General features: G+C 48.2%; 1 protein-coding gene across 1 annotated transcript in view; it reads left to right on the top strand.

Annotated features, from left to right (window-relative positions):
* Window positions 1–25,121, top strand: part of LOC136643974 (disintegrin and metalloproteinase domain-containing protein 9-like) — a 45,121-nt gene that overhangs the window by 14,798 nt on the left and 5,202 nt on the right. The window contains exons 7-15 of the mRNA XM_066619418.1: window positions 5,080–5,234; window positions 7,540–7,705; window positions 13,629–13,718; window positions 15,396–15,588; window positions 16,750–16,855; window positions 19,261–19,444; window positions 21,022–21,099; window positions 21,442–21,553; window positions 23,312–23,411. Of these exons, the coding sequence (XP_066475515.1) occupies window positions 5,080–5,234; window positions 7,540–7,705; window positions 13,629–13,718; window positions 15,396–15,588; window positions 16,750–16,855; window positions 19,261–19,444; window positions 21,022–21,099; window positions 21,442–21,553; window positions 23,312–23,411 (1,184 nt within the window). The remainder of the gene's footprint in view (window positions 1–5,079; window positions 5,235–7,539; window positions 7,706–13,628; window positions 13,719–15,395; window positions 15,589–16,749; window positions 16,856–19,260; window positions 19,445–21,021; window positions 21,100–21,441; window positions 21,554–23,311; window positions 23,412–25,121) is intronic.

Below are 25,121 nucleotides of genomic sequence, written 5' to 3'. Positions count from 1 at the left end.
AGGCCAGAGACTGGGATGGCTTGAAGAAGCCGTGGGCTCTGTGCAGTAACACATAGTGGGGTTCTGTGTCTCTACAGAACATACTCCAGAAGCTTCTGGGCTTAGTGGTGTTCTTTTGCTGTCCTCAGGTGGGGAAAATCTCATGCAGACATAGTACCTCAATAATAACACCCCTCTTCCTCAGTTCCTTTTAAAACTACCATTATAGTATAGGAAAGAACTGTTCTGAGGGGTTGTTTTTCCTTCTTTTCAGTAGTAAAACAAATTTTTTCCTCAGGGTTAAACAGTTTTTTTTTTTCCTGTTCTTGTTGCAGAACATGTAATTAAAAATGAAATAAACATTTCTCATGTTGGTGGTGTTGCCCTTGGTTGTACTAGGGTATAACATTTGCTCCAGGCCCAGGTTCCTCAGGCCGAGCAACTTGTCAGAGTAGCATTATAGGCTCCCTTACCTGGTCTTTCTGCCTTTGGCACGACCCCAACCTGACCCTGGCTTATTTGCTGCTTCTGGTTCTTTTAACCACTGCTTATCCATCCTGGCCCTTGACCGCAGCCTTCTGATCATCACCTATTCCCTGGTCTCATACTTGACTCTACCTGCTGACTCTGGCTCTGGCTCCTTTGGCCATTGTTGCCACAACCTGGCTTGAAGCCAGGCCAAGACCCTAACAAAAATGTGATGAGAACATAAGAACAGCCCCACTGGAACATAAGGACAGCCCCACTGGATCAGGCCATAGGCCCATCTAGTCCAGCTTCCTGTATCTCACAGCGGCCCACCAAATGCCCCAGGGAGCACACCAGATAACAAGAGACCTGCAAGGCTTCCTGGGAATTGTAGTTAAGAACATAAGAACAGCCCCACTGGATCAGGCCATAGGCCCATCTAGTCCAGCTTCCTGTATCTCACAGCGGCCCACCAAATGCCCCAGGGAGCACACCAGATAACAAGAGACCTGCAAGGCTTCTTGGGAATTGTAGTTAAGAACATAAGAACAGCCCCACTGGATCAGGCCATAGGCCCATCTAGTCCAGCTTCCTGTATCTCACAGCGGCCCACCAAATGCCCCAGGGAGCACACCTGATAATAAGAGACTTCATCCGGGTGCCCTCCCTTGCATCTGGCGTAGCCCGTTTCTAAAATCAGGAGGTTGCACATACACATCATGGCTTGTAACCCGTAGCGGATTTTTCCTCCAGAAACCTGTCCAATCCCTTTTTAAAGGCATCTAGGCCGGATGCTGTCACCACATCCTGTGGCAAGGAGTTCCACAGACCACAAGCTGAGTAAAGAAATAATTCCTTTTGTCTGTCCTAACTCTCCCAACACTCAATTTTAGTGGATGTCGCCTGGTTCTGGTGTTGTGTGAGATTGTAAAAAGCATCTCTCTATTCACTCTATCCTTCCTGTGCATAATCCCATCAAGCATGAGTTCCACATTAAAATGTAAACATGTAGGAACATTTAATGGCTTGTCTAATCACAAGCACTAGCAGAACCACAATCACTTGGCTGGGCAGCTGTAGCACATGAACCTGTCAAAAGAAGCACTGCATATGCCATTCATTGGGCTGGAATGTGACACATGGGGCTTCTCATCTGGCCACACCCACACGCACCCTATGCCTGTTGCTTCATTGCTGGAGCTTGTCCCCAAGGCTGTCAGTATGTCCTCCCCATCCCCTGCAACTGTTTTGTCATACCCATGGCATCATGACTATCAGCAATATTAAGGGAGTGTTGCTGCCATCTGCTGGCTGGAATTGAAAGCGCAGTTGTTTTGCTTTAAGCGCACTTTGCTGGCCTCTGCTGGAAGTGGGACACTACTGTTCCTTGTGTCAAAGGTAAAAGTCTCGTCATTTTTCTGCAGAGGTGTAGGGTGAGGATGGGCTGCTTGAGCTGAAAGCAGCTCTCTAGGGAATGGGCTACAACACTGGCCTACTGAGTGACAGACTATTACTTTGGTGGACCAAGTAATTACAAAAGGCCCTTCAGGCGTCTTGAAGAGGTGTTCTGCCCCAAGAGCTCCTCACCAGGGACATGCGGTCGGTGGGGAGGCAGGTGAGGCAGAGCCTCCTCACCAGAGTCCTTTGAAAAATGCCGCCACCGCATGAAATGTGCAAGCATTCACAACCCACACGCTTTGCGTGGATTGTGAGTGCTTGCTCGTCCCATACAGTGGCGGCATTTTTCAAAGGACTCTGGTGGGGAGGCTCTGCCTCACCTACCTCACCTTCCTCCCCACCCACTGCACATCCCTGCTCCTTGCAGCAGTAATGTGGCCAGCTCTAAGTGCCCAACAGGGAGAAAAAGCAGGGTAAAAATAAACTTCATTGACCTGCATCAGGCGAGGTTGGGAGCAGATGCTTTGTTTAGGTGAACTTTTCATCTCCTAGTCATTTGCCTGTAGATAAGAGAAAAGCTCACTGGGTTCCACTACATATGAATGCACAGAGACCACATAGAAGAAAGAGAGGTTGATTACCTGTAACCCTACACCCTTTACATGGTCGTCTGGGCAGACAAATGACCCATCCAACCATCCCCTAAAGCCTAACTTGATGGCCTCAACATGGCCTAATCTAGCAAGTTACTTGCTTATATCCCAGTTTTATCAGTGGATTTACAACAGCAGACACTCTTCTGCTGCCGTAAATCGGCTACTGGCAGCCATTTTTGAGCTGCTGTTCCAAAGCTGTGGCAGCATCAGTGGCCCACTGCTGCAGCTGGAAACCTGTTCTGGGATGGTTTGGGGCAGGGAGGGGCATTAATGAGGCATGTTGGGGGAGGAATCAGGGGAGTGTTGGGAAGGCGGGGGGTGGATTTGGCAGCACTTGTGAACAGCAGATCTTATCCCCACTTTCCAAAATCTCTACACCCCTTTTCTCTCCTTGAATATACGCCACCAAAATGGCTAGTGTGTGTCTGTGGAGACCCATAGGCGACTTGTAGGCTTTCACGGAAATAAGTAAAAATGTGTTTTTCTTGCATTTGGTTTGCCTTCACGCCCCCCCCCCCCCCACAGAATGCATCCCATGCCTTTTTGGCGCAGTTGCATACTACAGCATGGCGGGGATAGAATTGGGCTGCTAATCCCTTTATTCACCACCAGAGGGGCAGACAGCATTGTCAGGTAACATTTCTCAGGTGTGGAACAGAAGCCCACCACTTGGATCACCTGAGCTAAGGGGCTGAATGGTGTTTTAACCCAGGTCCATCCCATGTTGGAATGTGGAGGTAAGAACAAAACTCTACATAGAAGATAATTATATTCATGCCCTTTTATGTCATGTGATTGCCTTAGCTATTAGAAGTATCTATAACACGTAATATTCTCTGTTATGCGACAGGGCTAAAGGGAGTCCTGCTGGACTTGCATGGGGAGACCGTTTTTGTCTTTACAATCGCGCTTCAGTGTCTGCTGTCCGTGTAGGTGATTATCAGTCTCTGTATGCCTGTGTCAGTCTCTGTGTGTTCCTTGAATTCCTTCAGGGGAGGTGGGGGGGGAACCATTCTGTGAACTGCTGCATTGACCAGACTGAGGTTGGAGACCCCCTGCAATTTTTGAACGAGTAAATACAGCCAGTGAGGTAGTGGATTTGGAATCCAGACAGGGAGATGCCTTTTCTTTTTTAGCCCTTTCCCTCTGTGTATTTTGTCCTGATTTGAATTCCCACCTCCTTCCCTCCCATCTACTACATGTCCTGTGAGTGCAAATTACAGGTACTATATGGATTACTGTAAATATTCTTATGTATGTGTTTAAATGATTTCTATCCTGACTTTCACTCTGAATAAATGGAGTACTCTGAGTGGGGTACAACATAGAGAAAAAAGCAGTAAAATTTCAAAATAGGATCAAAATCAAAAGTGCAATTATAAAAATCATAAAGAATAGTACAATAAAAAATAAAAATGAAATACAGCCACTAAATCCCAAACTGAGATTGGGTGGAAAAGGTAAGTGCTGAGCACCTGCCAGAAGGCTAACAGGGAGGGAGCAGTTCTGGGAAGGAATTCCATAATAAAGGCACAACCAGAGAAGGCCCTGCTCCTCGTTGCCAGCAATCTGGCCTCCACTGGGGTGGCATGCACAGCAGGGCCATCCCTGCTGACCTTGGGGGATAGATCACCCCTCAAATATCCTGGTCCCATACAGATGTAAAATTAGGTGTCGTCCTCATATAGATGACAATACCTCACTTAACTGGTCCCCATAATTTCATGTAAATGTTGAGCATGGAGATCAGAATAGAACCCTGTGGGTTCTATAAGCTAGTCACCATGGCACCAAACTGGAGTAACCGGTTTCAGGAGAGACTGGAGCCACTGCAAGGCACTGTCCTAAGAATTAAGCACCTTCCCAGCTAGGAAGTCCAGACAGATAACCTTATCAGGAAAGTCCATTGAAAGGTGCAGGAAAGTCCAGCAGAATCAACAGGGATGAGCTCCCTCTTATTTGCAGTGCAAGTCATTCATTAGATCAGTGGTTCCCAAACTGTAAGCTGTGGCTCCTTGCGGAGCTGTGGAAACCAGCTAGGAGCGCCACGGAATCCTCCTGAAAAACCCGGCTCCCTATACAATGTATAGGATTGTAGCCCTAATGGGGAGCTGCAGCCAGTGGCCCAGTAGGTTAAGGGAACTGCTTGTTGAAAAGTTTGGGAGCCACAGCACTAGACTGACAAATATTTAAGATGTTCACAATATTAAAGACGGATATTGATTTTTTTAAGGATTTCATAATCAAGGCAACGTACCTGAATCCCACCTTGGACTTGTGGAGTTTGTTTGTTTGTTTGTTTGTTTGTTTGGTGTTGTAATGTAGACTTTGCAATATGGCAGAGAAGGAACTGAAGTAAACACCTCAAATCACAGACTACATGATTCGTGACAATTGTGAAGTCTGCTGAACTCCTGAATTGTCCCAGGACTGGGTTACAGACTGAAGAATGGTTGATTCCTCCTCCCCAATAGTACCACAATTGTAGCACATACTCTGTATTTTTTTTTTACTTGCTGTAAATTTTTCACAACCTGCTTATCTGAATCTCACCTTTGCTTTGACTCTTCGTATACAGGCATATGGCAATCTTGCATTTGATGCTGAAACGGTTGCACACGAGCTGGGTCATTCTCTGGGCTTTAGCCATGATGACACACCAGGAAATAAAGCCCGAGGTTGTGACTGTAATTGCACCAGCCCGGGCAAATGTATGATGGCATCAGGCTACATGTAAGTAGCAACTGGTTTGGTCTTACGAGTGCCCTTGTTTGGATTTGGGAAGCAAATGTGTAAAAGCTCATCATATTCTGTCTTCAGTGCAAACATCTTTTTGGTCTGTCTTTTTTGCCACTGAATAAAAAATAAAATAGTTCGTGTGCCACCTTTTAAAAAACATGAAACATGAAATAAACATTTTTCATGTTTGTAGTGTTGCCCTTGGTTGTGCCAGGGTATAACATTTGCTCCAGGCCCAGGTTCCTCAGGGATCACAAGATGCTGAAATGATTCAGGCTCTTCTTAATGAATATGTCTATCTTGTCAGAGTGCTCGTCTCCTAAGTTTTGAAGAAACAAGTAATAGAGGTTTCTTTGTGGAAGTCTGAGGCACTAAGGTCCTCTGCGCTAGTTCTAGATTATCTTGTGTAACTTGAAACTCAGAGAGGGTGTCATTTAGCCAGGAAAATTCCTGGAACCGACCAGGAACTGCAGGATATTAAATTGGGCGCAATCCTAACCCCTTATGTCAGTGCTTTCCAGCACTGACATAAGGGCAATGCAGCTGTAAGGTAAGAGAATAAACATTCCCTTACTTTGAGGAGGCCTCCGTGAGTACCACCCAACTGCAGGATGCAGCATATGTCCCATTGGCACAGCTATGCCAGTGCTGGAAAGCACTGGCATAAGGGGTTAGGATTGCGCCCTAAGAACTGCAAAATTGATTGCCCCTCTTCCAATTAAAGAACCTCACAGACCCTAAGATTTAAGCAGCCATTGCAATTTTCTGCATCCTCCATCATAAGCTGAAGCTCCCTAGCGATTATTTTTGATTGTTGACACTCAAGTTCATGGCTTTGTTAGCCACACCGTCCACTCAGTTAACTTTGGTCAGTAAAAATGTTACCTTGTCTTCAAGTGGTTTGACTGCAGCAACACATCCAGTAAGGGGGTCTTCTTTGAGCAGTGGAATTTGCTTTGAAACATCTGTGAGAGATTCGGAGGCTTTGCTCCTTTTCCCACTCTTGGGTTGAAACGTGCAATGTTTGGCCTTTTTTGATCAGTTCCAAGTTCACCATCAGATTTTTGATTCCACGCACTCATTCAGAGTAGTGGTGCTTTCACACAGGTGCAGTACATCCTTTGGTGGTACTTTTGTACAGGCACAGTGGTGCTAGGACGGCAAGAGCCAGCTTACGTATGTTTCAGCTTACATACAGACCCATGGAACCTAACCAGTATGTTCATAGGGGACATACAGCCCAATACTGTTCAGGTGCCATGAGCCACCATTGCATATAGCATGTGCTCTGTTGATGCCATTGTGTTTGCACAAGTTGGTCGGAGGTAGGACTGGGATGTTAGTGTATGTATACTGATGAGTTCACTGAAGATGAAAAAAGGATAAGAACGGAGACGAGAGTGACAGAGCGAAACTGCCATCTTGTTCAAGTGACTCCATCTCCTGCTGAACTGTTTTGAACTTGCCCCAATAGTGTGGTTTGATTTTGTGTATTCTGTTTCATCTTGTTTTATTGTTTTCCTGTTTCATTGGTTTATTTTTACAATGTCCTGTGTTTCCAGCTCCAAACCAGAAGCCCTCATAGCAGCTTACCAATCACAAGCAACAAAACAATAATAAATTAAATCAAACAGAAATAAAGAAAAAAGGCTATTAGAAATGAAAGAGCCTGCATTAAAAAATAAAGCAGCTCTACACTGTAGAGAAATTAAAAGTTTGCCAGAAAAGTCTTCAGACTGTGATCGAGTGTGCTAACTGTACTTCTTGGCGTGGGGACTTCCACAATCTGGGTGCCACAACAGGAAAGTCCCTGCTATTGTTTAAAGTTTTACAGCTTAGTCCTGAGTGTGCACGGATCTTTAGATGCAAGTCCCATTGTGTTCAGTGGGGCATAAGCCCAGGAATACATGTGGAGGCTTGCACCCTCAGTGTTCGTAATGCTGTCCTGGACACATATTTGCTAAAGGGAAGGGCATATTTGTTGAAAATAATAAATCTATAGATTGTGCCCAGCCGGAGATGCTAGGTTAAGCAGATATTTTGGCATATTCCAAAGGCTCCAGTGGTTTAGATACTTCTAAAGTATTGACTTTGTTGAGTACTTTATTTCATCAGGCAAAGGCAAGATTGGTTCTCACAGATTATCCTACATTTCCCTTTGACCAGTGACATAGGTACAAATTGACAGCTCTATGGCACATTATCCAATGTTCTGCAGCATAGGTATATGACAAAAATCTGTACTAAGTATGTAAGTGGAGGATTGCATCATACCATATAATATTTTATTGCATTACAGAACATGTCAAAGACTGAGTAATTGTAGCAGGCAAGTATATTACGACACAATAAGAAAACCGGGAAAAGAATGTTTGCTTAACTTGCCTACCAAAGTATTTAGGCAGAAGATATGTGGAAATGGTATCCTTGAAGACAACGAAGAGTGCGACTGTGGCCTCCATGAGGTGAGACATTAAGGGCTGAATCCTATCCACATTTCCAGTGCTGATGCAGCCACAATGCAGCCCTGAGATAAGGGAACAAGTGTTCCTTTACCTTGAGGAGGCCTCTGTGACTGTCCCCCCACCACAGAATGTAACATAAAAAACATAAAAACAGCCCCACTGGATCAGGCCATAGGCCCATCTAGTCCAGCTTCCTGTATCTCACAGCGGCCCACCAAATGCCCCAGGGAGCACACCAGATAACAAGAGACCTCATCCTGGTGCCCTCCCTTGCATCTGACATAACCCATTTCTAAAATCAGGAGGTTACACATACACATCATGGCTTGTAACCCATAATGGATTTTTCCTTGAGCCCATGTTGTACCCTTCTAGCCACAAGATCTCAGGATACTCCTACCCATTCAGGGATGTAACCAGTAGGGCAACATTACGGTGCTGTATCTATTTGACGACATAGTGGAGGTTTCTGAGGACAAATGAGCACCACTGAGAATGGAAAGTGAGGTGCAAATTAAAGAAATGAAAATTTTCAGAATTGCTGAAAATTTGGCTAGTGGAGGCATTTATCAATACCACAAAAGTGTTTGTGGGGGGGAAAAAAAAGATATACTTCAGCACAGTCTTAGTTTACACTTAAATGTGCTCAGCCAGAGGCGAGGGGGAACTCTTCCCCTTACCCCTGGGTAAGAGCTGCTGGCCCCAATGGGTCTCCTCATTGGGAGACCTCTGGAGGTGTCGCAAGTCCGAGGAGAGCAGAGTGGCTTGAAGCCGTTCTGCTCTCCGTGGGGATGGGGGTTGGGATCTGGCATAACTGCCAGGTCCCAGCCCCGCCTCCGGTTCCCCGTGCGCCCACCCCTGGGGCCGCCCATCGCCTGCCCTCCCCCTGCCCAGAAACGCCTCCCTCCCACATCCTCCCTGCCCCCCACCCCCAAGGCGCACTGACACAAGTGGTTGTGAGGAAGCCGCCGCGGAGGCTTCTGCCAGCCTCTGTGCGTCAGTGCATCTAGATGCGCCAACTTGGCTTCCTCCCACGGAGGCACAAACGTGCTTTATGGCACGTTTGCAACCCTCCTGGGCCGGCCCAAGTCAAGGTTTGGATTGCGCCCTGAGTCACAGTTTGAGCTTTTGGGTTTCATTTGTAAATTGGCAGAGGGGCTCTCAAGTTCCATTTGGGCAGAATTCACATTTGTGTGCCTCTAAACTTAAAGAGGTTTTGTTTTTGTGTTTTGTTCATTTTTTTAAAAAAAGAAAGTTTGAGGGAAAACAAGAAATGTGGCTGCTGCCACCATAATGGTAAACCCCTGAATGTTAATTGTTTGTAATGTCCCCTGCAAGAAAAAAAATGAAGTTGCCCCTGTTTTTTTTTAGCTTACAAAATAAGTTGATAAATGTATGGCCCAATCCTACCTGCTCTGCCAACGTTCTAGTGCCTCTTCCACTGGCACTGACTGCCGTAGAGCAGTCAGAGCCATCATAAAAAGCACTCTGGCAGCGCCCTCAGTAGTTCGCTACTGGGGATGCTGGCGGGAAGAACGAGTCCTTCCTGCCTGCATCGTTGACTCTCCTGCCACCCCCGGAGCAGGTCAGTCAGCCCTGAGGAAGTGTTGAGCGTCTCTCTCCAGTCACGTGGAGTGACAGCGAACCCCAAGAGGCCAATTCTCCGGGTGGACTTTGGATACTGCAGAGACTCTCCTCAAAGCCTTTGCAACGCAGAGGGGTTCCAGGGCAAGGGTTGGGGCTTCCAGTTCTTGTGCAGATACATTGGTGTGGAAAAGGGTTCCAGAAGACTGCAGGCCTGAGACTGCAGAAAGTTAGAAAATGACAAGTTTAAAGTATCTTTATCAAATTACAGCATGTTTTGCACACCCCTCAAGGCAGCCTCTGCTAGAAAAGCATGAAAGGCCAAGGACACTCTGGCAAGTCGCATATTTCTCTTCAGTTCAGGGCAACCTTTACTCAAAGGGGTCTGTGCCACTGCTCAGTGGCGTCACTAGGGTTTGCGTCACCCGGTGCGGGAGGCCAGCATGTCACCCCCTGCAGTGGGCGGGGCAACACTCCAGGTGGTGGGCGTGGTGATCTACCATCGCCCCACCCCCACTGGTTTTTTGGCTGTACCTTTTGATAGAATAAAGATATGTCAATGCAGTTTGTTTCATCGCATTCTGCATGATATTATACATTGATTGATATATAACATGATGCTATTGTTTTTGCAAACTGTGATTTTAGTGATTTTGGTCACTAGTGGTGTCGCCCCCCCCCCCCCGGGTATCAACTTACCAACACCCTTTTGGAGCAGTTCTCAAACTTTTAGCACTGGAACCCACTTTTTAGAATGACAATCTGTCCAGGACCCATCATAAAGAAAATTAAAATAATTATAAATAAGTTAAAGTAAAATAAATAAATAAGGGAAAGCCAGCCCTGTTCCACCAAGTGAATTTTCTCTGTAGCCTGCCTTCAGTAACACCTCCCCCCAAAAAAGAATAAGTAAGATTTTCACCCCTACCCAGTACCCAGTTCAATTTAAGTTCTTATATTTCAAGCATATCACTATCAGAACCCACCTGGCTTAACAAGTCTGAGAGCCCAATCCGATGCCTGTCTACTCAGAAGTAAGTCCACTTATAGTCAGTGGGGCTTACTCCCAGGAAAGTGTGGATAGGATTGCAGCCTAAAACAGAAAAAAAAAATTCACCTTACCCTGTCAAGCCTCTGTTTCATTCTTTTTTGGGGGGGGGAGCTACCTTCTGGAGCATTTGTTGAGCTCCAGTTGCATCAAATCAGGACCATTCTGGTGGCCTCACATTTCCCTTTGCTTGACCTGCCCAGGAGCCAAGGCACGTTTGCTTACTCACGAGTAAACGCGACCATGTGGCTTAGTTTCGCTTTCCATAGGACTCAATACATTTGCCAGCTTGGAGGGAGGGACCTTCTTCTCGGGTGTTTTTGGGGGGCTACATTCATTGGATCAGGACCATTCTGGTGTTGTTGGATTCCTCTCAGCCTGACCTTTCAGGTGGATGAAGGCACGCTCACCTACCCGTGAGTAAACGTGTGATATGGCTTGGTTTCACTTTCCATTAAGCTCCATGCATTTTTTGTTTTCAAGTTTTTTGCCAATAACTTTTGATAGAAAGGTGATATTTCACTCCCGTTTTTTGCATTGCATTCATCTCGAAATTCCACATTCAGCGGTATATAACATGATAGTATTACTCCTAACCACCGTGATTTTAGCACGTCACCCTCCCAGTGCATGTCACCCTCTTCTTGCGCGTCACCCAGTGCCATCCACACCCCCACACCCTCCTAGCGATGCCAGTGCCGCTGCTGGACCCTTGCACTTGCTGTGCAGCAGCTCCTTGGCCTTTCCAGACACATAGCGATGACATCAAACGCCATTGCTGGACACCCACCATTGCAGAGCTCGGCTCCAGTGAACTTTGAGCTTTATTGTGCTTATTTAGCTGTATTTATGATATTGTATTGTTGGCTGGTTCAAGTCTATCACCCTGTAGCTGCTTGTACTGCTTCTGATGTTTATCTTTGTTGCTGTTCTTAGTGCTTTTTATGTATAAGTAATTGTATGATTAGTTCATTGTGATTTTTATGAATTTTTTGTAAGCGATATTGGGTGCTCTGATAAGTGGGGGGAAAGGCAGGATATAAATATTTTAAATAAATAAATTTTTCCTTAACAGGAAGTAGAAGGAGGTATTGTGAGTTTATTCCTTAAGCCACAAGCTAAAGAAGACAACCAAAAGTCGGAAGTAAGTTGATAACATATTATGACAGTGCTGATGTATTTATATAACAATCATACCCTGCTGCTGCTGTAAAAACAAAAATACTCTCAAGTAGGATCACACTGACACACCGCTGTCAGGATGCTGGCTGAACCAGGTAAGTCCAGTGCAGTGGAGACGGAGGGGTGAAATGGGGAGGAGATGGCACAAAGGATGAGTGAATCAAACCCAGGAGGGGTGGGATTGACGGCACCAGTGTGCACCATATCCTAACTGTATCTCTGGTGTGAGGTCCGAGTTGATCCACTGGGGCTTACCCTGGGATGCAGAGACAAATATCCCCTTACTGTGAGAAGGCCTGCAGCAGCCAAAAATCCCCCAACAGGAGCCACACGTGCTGCTACATCACAGGGATTTAGATATGATTGCGCTATAATAATCCTTCTTAGAATGAGCTGTGTGTGCTTTAACTCAGCAATTGCCTAAAGAAGGCTGGATACTTAGGATGAAAAGGAGGGGAGGGAGAGGAAGGATGCCTTTGGTTTCTGTGAAGGAAGGAAGGAGGAAGAAGTTAAAGTTCACACTGAGAGGAGATACACTAGTGCAGCACTTCCCAAAGTTTGGGCTGTGACCCATTGTTTGATCTTGAACCCAAGCACAGTGGATCATGATCTGGGCCCTCCTGCCCACCCTTGTACAGATTTGGCTCCAAACAAGAGTCATTCCAAAAAGCCCCATTACTTACCTGCGCCTCTGGTGGCCTCTCCCAGCCCAGTGATCCACTCTACAGGTCTCAGAATGGTTCTCCAAACTGGAAGTGGCTGACAGGGGCTGCTGAGAGCCATTCTGAAGCCTGTAGAATGGGTCACCGGCCCGGGAGAGGCTTCCACCACCACCAGGAGCGTCCCAACCCACTGCAAAGGATGGTTTTTTAGGAGGAATTGGTCAAAAATGTTTAAGCGCTTAACAGCATGAGAAAAGACCATGTCAAGGAAAATATTCTGTAACTCTTTTTCATGCAATAGATGAAGGAAAGTTCAAAGGATCAAAATTCATCTGCAGACAGCCAACGAACAAAGGGACTAAGTGTAAGTTGCTGGTTAATTATAATCAAAATGACACAATTTTTCCTGCTTTGGCTGTTTTAACTCCTCTAAGTGGTTGTAAAAGTCTCATTGTAAATAATTTTAAATAACCAATTGAAGGCCTTAACTCTGAGTTATGGAAGGTCTGAACAACAGTGCAAGTTTCCTGTTTGAGGCTAACTGGAGTCTGGAACAGAAACTCTCCTCTGCTTCCGGAGCTGGGGAATACACAGCCACATTTTGTGGCAGGCCCTGCTTGTTCCCTTCTACTACCAGTCCTGCGCTATATCTGCCGGGCAACAAGCAAGTGCTACTTTCTGCATACTCTTTGGCCTCCTAGGTTAATTTTTTTCATGTATTGTGGTATGCTGAAGAACATTTTGTAAACATCTAGACATGGTTCAAAGTTCAGAAGTCACTTTCGTCTTCTGCAGGAAGGATCCAGCAGAGGCAGCTGGAGGCCAGTAGCTGCTATGGCTGGAGCAGACATTTGCACAAGTGTCATAAGTCTCCGAGACTGGAGAGGTTGGGGAGAAGACCCTGTTATCAGTCCTGCTCTGCTCTTGCCTCTTTGCCTCTACCCATCTTTGCCCAGGAATGTTGTGTAGCTCCCAAATCTTTGCCCAGTTTTTTCAAAATAGTAGAAGAAACATTTCCCAAGTGTTATGGGGACAAAACATGCACCCTGAGAATCAAATAAATTAACACAAATTGGCTCTCTCCTACACTGCTACCTGGGTCTTTCAGTGACAAAACGTGATTTTTTTAAATTGCAGACTTGATTTTTTGTTTGCTTTCTCTAAGAAAATCCTTCTTTAGAAGGTGCTTCTTTGGAAAACAAAAGCAGCGGGCCTGAGGCTTGACCATGCTGTACTTCTGCAAGCGTTCCCAGAGCCAGTGTAGGGGTGTAGCAGCATGTCCCCAAAATAACCCACGTGGCCAGCTCCAATAACCAATTTGCTGGTCAGCTGGATCCAGGACTTAGCTGGCAGACACAATATGTGCAGTAAAGGCAATGCTGTGAGCGTCACTCATTTTTGATGGGCTACGGCAGATATTGACGAAGTGATCATCTTCTGTTTGCAGGAGTGCCTAAGGAATGGCTGTTGCCAAAAGGACTGTAGACTCAAGCCCAACATTGACTGTCTGCATGGACTCTGCTGCAAAAACTGTAAGGTGAGATTAAACTGATCGATTTCCTCTGTCTTTTGTGCCTCAAGGAAATGCATTTACTCCTAAAAACAGACAGTAGACCCTTCGAAATAAAGTCATCTGTGGATCTTAGATTGCACAGATCTTTTAAGGTTTTGGTCTGACTTGAGTCCAGTTTTCCTGACCCACACTGATGGTCTTAGGCTAGAATCCTATACCCACTTACCTGGGAGGAGGTCTCATTTAAATCAGTGGGACTTGTTCCTGAGTAGATATGCAGAGGCTGGCACTATTAGTCATTTCTGCACTTCTCTTCTTGAAGAGTATTGTGGCTTTTGTCTTGTTTGCCTGTGCAGTGGGTCTGTATGGCAGTACCAGAGCTGGCTTTGCCACGGAGCAACCTGCAACAGTTGCATGGAGCAGATCCCTTGGAAGGGTGATGAGTGATGCAAAGCATCAAGTGGGCAGGCAGAGCAGAAGTAAATCATGCTGGGCTCCCAGCACGCTCTGCTCCCAGACATTTCAAACAGAAGCAATGTCAAAGAGGGAAGCTGCGGGTGAACTCCTCCTGAGAAGGCTTGGAGAATGTCCCTAAGTTTAGAAGGAGCTGTTCCCTTCTGAGCCAGTCCCGATGTGCAAGTCTGAGTAAGAATCCCCCCCCCTTCGTCCCCCAGAACTGTGGGGAGGGTCTATGGTGAGGGAACCCTTTTGACTTGTCTTGGGCTTTGCGCAGCTCCCAGGGTTGCAGAGCTTGCCCACAGAGGGCCAAGGGAAGCTTGTGGTTTAAATCACATGGGGAAGGGGAAGGCAATTGTGGTGGACAGAAATGGAAGGATGGGCAAAGGATTGTGTGTCCCCACCACACTCTTTGTCGCCCCCCTCAGAAGCTGCTTTTTAAAACAAAAAACCAGCCAGTGCTTGAGGCTTTAATTCAAATGTTGTGCGTTATGCCCCTGTGATGTCCATGGATGGGGCCCGCCCCTCCTCGCCTCAGGTTGGAGCTTCTTCCCAGCTGCTGAGGGCCCTCTCTGAGTTACCCCATGGAAGGAGATGCTGAGGCTGGACAAGAGGTTGGGACAGACAATTTAATTGAATTGGAGATTTTACATTCATGAGGGGCGGTCTTGTACATCACAGCCCCCCCCCCGAAACAGTCTTTAATGTGACCAGCAACACTGCTGAGGCACAGGTAAGCAGTGCGGTGCAGATGCCCCTGTGACGCTGGGTCAAGCTTCTCCACTTGGGGTGCAGCGGTCCAGCTGATGGGCAGGGTTGGGGGCCAGGTGCCCAAGCTCAGGGCCTCTCCAACCCCTTCCAGGCCAGGGGGAGGCAGAGGGAGGGGCCAGGGTTTGCTCTTGCTTCCTGTGCTGCCCTCCCTAATCAGGAGCCCGAGGAGGGGCAACCTCTTCCTATGGCTGCCGGGCCCCACCCCTTCCAGCTATGTGACTGGCCTGGGATCTCCTGAGATCTTATGCCCTGCTCCCAGGGAGACTCCTTGTCCAGGGGCCAGATCCGGACTGTAATTGCTCAGCTCCCCTACTCCCGAGGAGATACTTACTTTCAAAGAGACCTCTGGCACCTGGGCCTGGTCCATGTGACACCCCCTCAGGCAGTTGATCTTCCTGAAGAAAAAGTGAAAGTGTTGCGTTAAACCTCTTGAGCACAGTGAGAACCTGAAGCTTAAGTTATGGTTTCCAACAGTTTTCAGAAGTGGGAGCAACGTGTAGAGAAGCTGCTTCCGAGTGTGACCTTCCAGAGTACTGCAATGGGACTTCCGCCGATTGCCCCCTGGATATATACAAACAGGACGGGATGCCGTGTGGCACCAAGAACAACTGCTACGCGGGGAAGTGCCTGAACCTCCATCAACACTGCACAGACCTCTTTGGCAAAGGCAAGACTCACATCGTTTATTGCAAAGACCTCTCTCTCTCTCTCCAGCCTCGAAGACTGGCCCTTAGGACAGGCAGAGAGCCCTCTAGGTTCAGGAATCTGAGAGTCTTCTGCTGGGGAGGCATTCGTACCTGTTCAGCAGACTTTCCTTTATTAATTCCATGGTGAATTTCCATTCTTGAACAAGCAGTGATTGGGAGGGTGGCCACCACAGCCGTCTACCCACTGGTCAGGTGCAGCCCAGCAGTGCCTGAGGTGGCACCCCAACATGCAACTTCCTCTCTCCTTCAGGCAGCTTTTCTCTTCCTTCCCTCACGTGTGTAGAACCTGAGGACCTAACTGGGAGCTGCTTTTGTTCTTGGTCGCTAGCTCAGGAGCCCCATTGGTTTATTAGTATGCCTCCTTGACTGCCTTCAGCCATGAAGTTGGTGAGGACAGCCAGAGCCGGAGATCCTCATTTGTTGTGCTAACAACTTGCTTTCCTGGGTCAGGAAGCTCCCAAGCCTTTATCACAGGGCCAAACTTGCTATACTTGCTATGCCTTGTTGCTGGTGGTGTTTTGGATCAATATGACTCCATTCAAGCCAACCTGATAAACTGATGGGGGTAATTGCAGGACACAGGGAACAGGCTAGAGGGGGGTGATCTTGGTGCTGAACACACATGCCAGATCCTGATCCCCATTTTTTGGCCTGTCCCACCCCCTTTCTCTGCTTAGACTTACACCTGAATTGTGTGGGGTGGAGGAGTTTCATAGGATATCAGGGGCCTATGCAGATGTCAGGAAATAATATTTGCTTACCTTTTGCAGGCCTCTGGTTTGCCCTGCCACCACCATTGGATGCAGCTCATGCTCAGTCAGCGTGGCTACAGTGGCACCAATGGTGGGGGAAAGGATCAGGCAGCCAACCCATTACTCCAGAAAGAACTGGTGGACCCACATTACCAGACTGACACCATCCCCCCTTATGAGGAAAGGGAGAAACTGAGTGCCTTTCAGAAACAGGTGTGGCACAGACAGCCAGAAGAATCCTTCCAGTCAGCCTGTGTGTTTCCTGATGGCTTGTATTTTGCACCCAAGCCTGGTCCCTTCTATGTGCCTTCCTGCTGTTCTTGCCAGCTCTCATCTTCCACTCCTTTCTTCCGTCTCCCCCCTCTGCAGATGCAAAGCCTGCCCCACTCTTGTGTTTCATGGAAGTGAACATACAAGGCGACCAGTCTGGCAACTGTGGCCAGCAAGGACTGAAGTACAAGAAGTGCAAAGAAGAGTAGGTTCTGCCGGGGGCCGGTGTCTCCTTTTCCTGGTTCGTTCATGCAGGGAATGCCCCCCCAGGGCCCAGGAGAGGGGGGGTAAAGGGGGTAATTTGTACCTGGGCCCAGGATCAAAAGGGGGGCCCAGGAGCCCAAGGAGGGGCCCCAGAAATTTCCTGGGATCTTACAATTTCCTATCTACTCAGTCTTGTTAAGCACACAGGATGCTGTCGACATTACCACAACTAGGGATGCTGGGGACACTACTGATATCACATGGGTGGGTAGACCTGGGCTCCAAAGACTTTTCCAGCTGTTTCTACTGTCCCACCACTCTGTTTTGTCCCTCCCTGCCCCATTCCGCTTACCCATCACCACCCTCCCCCATTCTGTTTCACCCCTCCCCCTTTGCAAAGGGGCCCAAAAGAAAATTTGTACCCCCTGATAAAATTCTGCCCAGAGGCCCTGCCCCCCTTCTCCTGCAACCCAGCCTGGTCTGAGGTTGCTGCCTTGCAGCTGTTCCAAGACAGCTCGGTCAGTGGTTCCCAAACATTTTAGCATCAGGACTCACTTTTTAAAATTACACTCTGTTGGGACCACTTAGCTTGACAAGACTAAAGTCTCACATGACTGCTCATGAGTAAATGCACACATGCTGCTCCTTTCAGTTTCTATAGGACTCAACACATTTTCCTTGTCAGTTATCAGCTTGTCGGTTTCGCGACCCACCAAAAAATTGGACACCACTGACCTAGACCATTCTAAAGCATTGTGTACAATTGAGATACAGATGGTGCTGGCCGAAGGCACCTGATGCCTGAGACAATGTACCCTGTCCCACCTCAGTCCCTCCAAATACTACCTTTGTACGTTCACACACACAGAGAGAGATGTGGGGGAGGGTGGGCCAATGAGAGGGAGGCTCCCAGCACCCTCCCCTCCCTCGTTCCCTTTGCTTACAAGGACTGCAGTGTGTGATCTTCTTTACTGCTTGCTGCTTCTGTCTGAGATGAACGGGTTCCCAGCCTGCACCTCTTCTGTTCAGGTCAAATGAACAGAAGCAGTGCAGAGCAGGCAGTGGGCTTCAGTTCTGGTAAGCAAGCTAAAGAGGAGGGGGCAGGCTCCAAATTGCCTGTTCTCATTGTTTGAAGCCCAACTGATGCTGACTTTGGCACCTGCGGACCAACCTCTTGTACCACCAGTAGTCTCAGGTTCCATCCTGATGACCATAATATTGTCAGTTGTCAAGACTGTTTTGGGTCAATGCCAATCACAGTTCAAAGGTGGGTTGGATGTTTCTTTGGTCAGGCTGCATTGCAAAACAACACTTCCCCTAAACCACCTGTAGCCACATCCAGGCAAGGTCAGCTGGCTAGTCCCCCATGGCAGTGACTGCACAGGGACCGTGAAGGGGACAGGTGAACTGCTTGCCTATAACTGACGTTCTTCAAATAGTCGTCAGTGCAGCCACTCAGCCCACACTCATTCCCCAGTGCAAGTCTATATAAGAAGAATTCAAATGGCTTGTGGCATTCTACAAAGAAGCTGAAGGAAGGGACCGTTCTTCCTGCCCTTGAGGCACACACAACTCTCCCATTTGAGGGAATGGGCTAGAACACTCTACAGAGTTCTGTGGATGTCCAAATGTTGCTCTGGTCAGGTGGAGATATTCTATATGCAGAGGTGATCCAGTGTTTGTGTTGGGAGGGCTACTTTAACTCCAAAGCCCAGCTCAATCAGGCAGGTAGACCTGGACTCCTGCCCAGACTTGAAGCCCTGATCTACCTGCCAGGTAGACCTGGGCTCCGATTCTGACTGCTTTCTGGAGCCACCTCTTCCAGGCAGGTAGACCTGGGCTACCCCCTGAGCTTGGCTCAGCCAAGTGCAACCTCAGTGCTGATGTCCTGCCCGATGGGTGTTCCCCTAGTGCCCGACTTTGCTACCCATCTTGGTGGGTGCCCTTCCCTGCTGGCATGGCAGCTTGGGGGCCACACACCCATGGCCTCCCCTTGGATCCACCCCTGATATGTGTGAGTGCATAGATGACTACTCCAAGAAGAGAAGCGACCTATCTTTTCAGCATGGCTCTTGCTTCCTCCCCATCTCAGCTTGCACCACAAGCTTTCACAGGAGGACATTTGGCTCTGGCCTCTGTTCCATCTATTTCTGGTTTCACATCAACCACTTCTGCTCCTCCATTGTGGCTTCATATAAACTCCTGTACGTTGGGTCTCTCTGCAAATGTCTCTGGTGTGTGCATTTTCTCTGACAGCCCTGTAGCCTCTTCAACCGACTGTCATGCTTGTCAGCTTGAATGTTCTCAAGTTCTGTTGATGCCATTTGGATCCTGCTGTTTCCTTCAGTAATTCTCACCCAAAACGAAGGACTTGTTAAGTTCTCCCCTTCTTACCTTTTTTTCCAGAGATGTCCTTTGTGGGAGGGTGCAGTGTATTAATGTTAAAAACATTCCCAAAATGTCGACTGGCCAAGCGATTGTGCAGACTCCCGTGGAGCGCACCTGGTGCTGGGGCACAGAACTTCATCTTGGAAAAGACGTTTGTGACCTCGGAGCAGTGAAAGATGGAACAGCCTGTGGCAGTGACAAGGTAACTTAGGCTGCAATCTGTGTCTTCCGCAATCTCTGCCCCAGCCACCCACTTCAGGAGAGAGACGAGGGCTTGGCTTTGTAAGGAGCATCCCCAAATATCTCTGTTTTCTCCCTTTTCTTTACATTCCTGGTAAGGAGGAATGTGCTCTCACCAGCTCTCACCCAACAAGTCCTTTGGCAGGCCAGTTCCAGTCAGGTTCAGCTGCTCCTGAGCGCAGCATGTGGGGTGCCACACCTCACTGGAGCATGACGCACTCCTGACATGGCCCCTCCTGCAACTTCCCTCACCAGTAGGGTGAAAGTCGGAGCATGTGGGGCAGGAGGGGAGGAGGACATTGGCGGAAGCAGCAACAGGAATGCCATCTGTCCCTCTCCTTCACTGCTGCTGGCAAGCTACATTCCCAAGGGTGCTGGCGAAGTGAAGTGGTTTGCCAATGGAGGCAGAGTGCTGCCCCACACCCACTTTCCAATGGAGGCAGCCACTTTACCCCAGCTCCTTAGTGGGCAGGCCCTGATTCAGTTGCCAGCAGCTGTCTGCATCAACTTTCTGCTCTCCCAGCATTGAGAAAAAAGAAGTGTGGGGGGGGGGGAGCCGACACATTTTTTCTCCCTTGGATAGACACAGGGAAAGTCAGTTCTCCGACTGGGTAGAGCAGAAACAAGACTGAAGGACCAGTCCTTGTGTTAGTCGTCACCCCCACTTACCAGGGCAGTTCATATGAGAGTGTGGAAAAGGGGCAAATGGAGAAGGCAGAGAGCACATCTTGAGGCAGGCCGGCCGGCCAGGCGCTTGGAAGAAAGAATCCCAAAGCACACGGTGGGGGTGGCTATCTTGGAGCCCGTGTCGTCATAAAGGCAGAGGCCAGGGGAAGCAGACAGTGCCCTGTGGCAGAGAACCCAGCCCAGAAGTCTCTGCTAGAGGCCTTCCATGTAGTCAGGGTTCCTACTGGCATTATGCTGATAGCACAGTCCTGTGCGTGTCTGCTCAGAACAAATCCCATTGACTTCCAGGACTTACTTCCAGGTAAGTGTGCATTGCTAACAGGCCAACCCTCACAAGCCTTCCGCTGACAGAACTCACATTTCGAGGAGGGAAGGCCTGGGTTGCTGGTGCTGTGACAGCACACACAACGGCCACCAGCATGGATGGCTAGAGACTGTGCACGTGCCCTGCCAAAGCACCCAGCCTCCTCTGCTACTAGTAAGTTGGCATCAGGATTGGGCTGTTGGCCAGTAGGGGAAGATCAGGGCAAAAATCAAGGCTGACCGGTGGCATGTAAGGGGAGGGCACGGGCAGGTGGCAGTTGTGGCACCAATATAACCATCCTCTGCCTGGCTTCAACATGCCGTCTTGTGCCCATTTGGACTTGTGCCATCCAAATTGCTGGCACAGATCTGAGTAGAGCCATTGGGGCACCTTGTGTAAGTAAAGGTTTCTTTTGTTTACCTCTCTGTTGCGTGACGGCTCCCGACTGACCCAGAGCATGCTGTAGAGCTGGTGCTGGCGCCACTGCGCATTGCTTGCTGGCTGAGGATAGGACTGGGCTGGTTAACACTCTGCACACTTTTTTCTAGATATGCATAAATAGATCATGTGTTGGCGTTGATGTTTTGAACTATGATTGCGATTTCAAAAAATGCAACAACCGAGGGGTGAGTAGCAAAGACATCTCTGTCCTTTGACTCGCAGGGCCAGCCACACTGTGAAGTGACTGGAAATGGTTGCATGGGGTGGCAGAATTGAAGGGGTAGTGCCCGGGTGCCGCGAATGGTATTCGGCCTGCTGTATGAAATGACACCCCTACTTTAAAGTGCCTCAAGTACTGGAAGACAATGAAGGGGCAAAGTGCATTGTGGGGGAGGAAACATGACCTTGCATGTTAGATTTCGGGGGGGGGGGCGACCCAGGGTAGTTCACATTATGCTTCCTGGCAGAACGTAAGTCTTGGGGCTTATCTGCTGCTATCTGCTGATCATGTGCATTTTGTGCTTCAGGTGTGCAATAGCAACAGAAACTGCCATTGTGTTTACGGATGGGCCCCTCCCTTCTGTGAAGCCAAAGGATATGGAGGCAGCATTGACAGTGGGCCCCCTCCGCCTTACATGAGTAAGCATCCCCTTTCTCTGGGTCTTGTGGGGCTCTCTGCTTCCAGTCACCAAGAAGACTATTGTGTAGTATGCCTGTGGCCGGCAGGCCTGTTGACGTAGCGTGAAAGTAAAGGGGAGGGGGAAACAAGGAGACCGTCATGCAGGCATCATGGACTCTACTAGTCTTCAGGGCAGGCAGGCAACATGCTGGAAGTGCTGGCCAACCGCTCTTCATGGTTGTCGGGTGTTGGCGAATACTGATTTATTTATATTACTGTGTAAACCACTTTGTGAACTCTTGTTGAAAAGTAGTATATAAATATCCTTAATAATATTCTTAATAATAATTGAGTACTTTCTCTCAGCAAATTACTGGAACTCTTTGGGGGAGGGCTCTAGTTCCTACATAAGAACAGCCTCACTGGATCAGGCCATAGGCCCATCTAGTCCAGCTTCCTGTATCTCACAGCGGCCCACCAAATGCCCCAGGGAGCACACAAGACAACAAGAGACCTCATCCTGGTGCCCTCCCTTGCATCTGGCATTCTGACATAGCCCATTTCTAAAATCAGGAAGTTGCACATACACATCATGGTTTATAAACCATGATGGACTTTTCCTCCAGAATTTTGTCCAATCCTACATTCCCATGATCAGTGTGGGGAGCAGCAAGCTGGTCATGAAACAGCAGCTGTATCCAGCAATGAGCCTGGGCAACACTTAAAAGGAGGGGAGTGATTGGCTCCCCTTGATGTCACCTGTAGATGTTAATAACCTAGTCTTTCCTGTGGAGCTGGATACTTCAGGGTCCCCTGAGCTCCTGAACTTCCTGAACTTGGAAATCAGACACGCTCTCTGAGTTGGTGCTGACTCCACATTCTTTGCCAGAGAGTTGGAGAAGAAGATGCTCAGACCAAAGACAGCACTCCAGGCTGCTGTTTTGGGAGCACAGCCCTTCTAGGATGAAGCATTACAGAGGCCACTGGGGGTTAGCTGGGCCCCAAATAGGGGAAGGTCAGAGATTGCCGCCACACATGCTCACTTCACTGTGGCTTGAGCAAAGCTCAAACATTGCCTTACCTTGAGGAGGCCTCCGTGAGTGCCCCCCAACTGGGGGATGCAGCACATGCCCCACTGGCACAGCTATGCCAGTGCTGGAAAGTTGCTTAGGATTGCGCCCTTAAAGAGATAGCTGTTCAATTCCAGGATGTGATTTTTAAATTGTTTCTTTTTTATTTTTAAATGGTTTTTCATAAAATACATACGGGAGAATAAAAATCAGAAAAACAAAACTTTCACCCTGCAACTGAAAGCAGAGGGCCTGATGGCCAAACGCCTTCCTCAGAGCTGGTTTTTGTGTTTTGTTCCTGTTCACGTCCAAGAAAACCAAGAGATTTGAGGGACACTGAAAAAAGAACTCTGGTCCATTGGGGGGGGGGGTTCAGTTCAGTTTGACTCCTTGTGAGAAGAATCATCACCTGCCGCTTGGCTCCTCTCTGCCTCCCCCTCTTTTCGCAGTTCAAGTTGCCTCAGCACTGAATCCACAGGAGGCTCCTGCTTTTTCAGACTGATGGCCTCCTCTCCCTTATGTGAACAGAATAGGAGCTGAATGTGGGGCTCTCCTCCCTGTTCCCCACAGATGTACTGGTGTGCTTACAGATGTCTGCATGGGATGTCGTGACCGTGTGCTGAACAAGTGGTCCTGAGCAGGTGCACCAGTCTGTGCCACTGAGGTCCTGAGTGCGAAACAGGCTGTTCTTCCTCTCTTTCTCTCCAGTGCCTGTTGGTCTCATTGTTGGAATAGTCACCGTGGTCGGGCTGTTTCTTCTGATGCTGGCCTTTGTTGCAACACTGAAGAGAGAGAAATTGCAGGCTTGGTAAGAAAACATTTCCTTGATTTTTGCCACCATGTCAAAAGCCTGGGAAAGTACTGCTCAGAACAAGAAAAGACGCCACTTTCTTGAACAGAGGTTCTCAAACTCTAAGGGAGCAGCCTCCCGGGGGTGTGGCAAGCTGTGGGAAGCCCCTGGGAGGTTGCTGCAGGGACTGGTAAGTAAATGCCAGCCCCTGCGCCCCCATTAGCGATGTGATCCTGGGGATCGCGTTGCTGCCCCTGCCCCTTAAGGGGGCAGAGGCCAGGGCCCTCAGGCCGGGGCGTCATGACACCCTAGTATGAGAAGCCCTGTGGTAGAAGATCAATGTTAAAGTTCTACCTGACTGCTTGGGCCGCACTAAAGGTTCACTAATGTCTCTGTACTTTGCATTTATAGGTTTGCCAGCATGACTCAGACAAAAATATTAAGCACTGAAGATGATACAGTAAGTTATTGGAAGTACTTTTTCTGGAAGGTTCTGCTTTACTCTGTGCCAACTTTATGCTTTCTTTATGGCAGAGTTGTTGAAATTGTTGTTCAGACTGTTGTCACAGGAGCTAATACATTATTTTAAATAGGGCTGATCTGCCCCCCCCCCCATTTCCATGTCTGAAAATGGGATGGCCTTGTCTGCTGTTTTTTGGGGAGTCACTGCCATTAACAACAAAAGACATGTAAGTCATAATAAAAGACATGAGAAAAAAGACATGTAAAAACAGAACCAGAAGTGCATTGCACATTGGCTAAGTAATGCGTGGCTGTGCTCCTCCTTTTAATGTTCACATGTTTTTTAACAGAGCACAGTTTTCAGCCTATACAGTATTCAAGATTTGGAGTACACGCTTATACATTTCAAGATTTGCCACATCTTTCAGTTCCTTCATGTATTTTTTCCATACAAGCTGTGCAGCTAGTCCCTAATCAACTTTCCTAAAGACAAGAGCACTTCCATATTGTCTGGATTGAATCTCAGCTTGTTAATCCACATCTAGTCCATTTTAGAATTTGAGTACTGATGTAAGACTGCCTCCCTAGAGAATGACTGAAGGGAGCCGAGTATCAGCTGTGTATTGATGGCACCACATTCCAAATTTACAGACAATCTCTCTCTCTCTCTCTCTCTCTCTCTCTCTCTCTCTCTCTCTCTCTCTCTCTCTCTCTGCAGTCCATGTTAAGCAATATGGGGATTGCTGGAGGGGGGGAGAGGGGACTCCACCACCACCTCCCAGAGTCTACCCTGCTGGTAGGACTAGAGCCAGCACAACACTGTGCCTTCTGCTACCAACCTAGGAAGGCTATCCTTTCTAGGCCATTAGGCTTAGGCTTTCTAGAGTGGGTAAACACACTCTTTCTGTGTAGTGGGAGTGTGATGGGAGCAAGGACAGCCAATTCAATCATAATTTTGCAGGAAAGGAACATGGGGCAGCAACGCCCACATCTCTCCCTAGAAGGTAGCTGGTTCACCTGGTTCCCACCACCTCTGTGCATTCTCACCAGGTGAAAGTGTGTGCTTGCCCAAAGTAATGCTGAGAGTGGCACCACTGTGCAATTAAAACCATAAAGACATCCCTCTGGGAAAGGGCAGAGGCAGTTGGAGAAAGATCCCCAGACTGAGCCCTTGAGATCCTCAGCCTCGCAAAGCAGCAGAAATTGTGAGGAGTCTGCAAAGGCAGTTTGGTGACCAGTGGGGGGGGGGGGTTACACTTTCAGCCT

Source organism: Tiliqua scincoides, chromosome 3, assembly GCF_035046505.1.
Source record: "Tiliqua scincoides isolate rTilSci1 chromosome 3, rTilSci1.hap2, whole genome shotgun sequence".
Lineage (NCBI taxonomy): Eukaryota > Metazoa > Chordata > Lepidosauria > Squamata > Scincidae > Tiliqua > Tiliqua scincoides.
The sequence above is the reverse complement of the archived record's forward strand: the minus strand, read 5'-3'. Positions and strand labels throughout refer to the sequence as shown.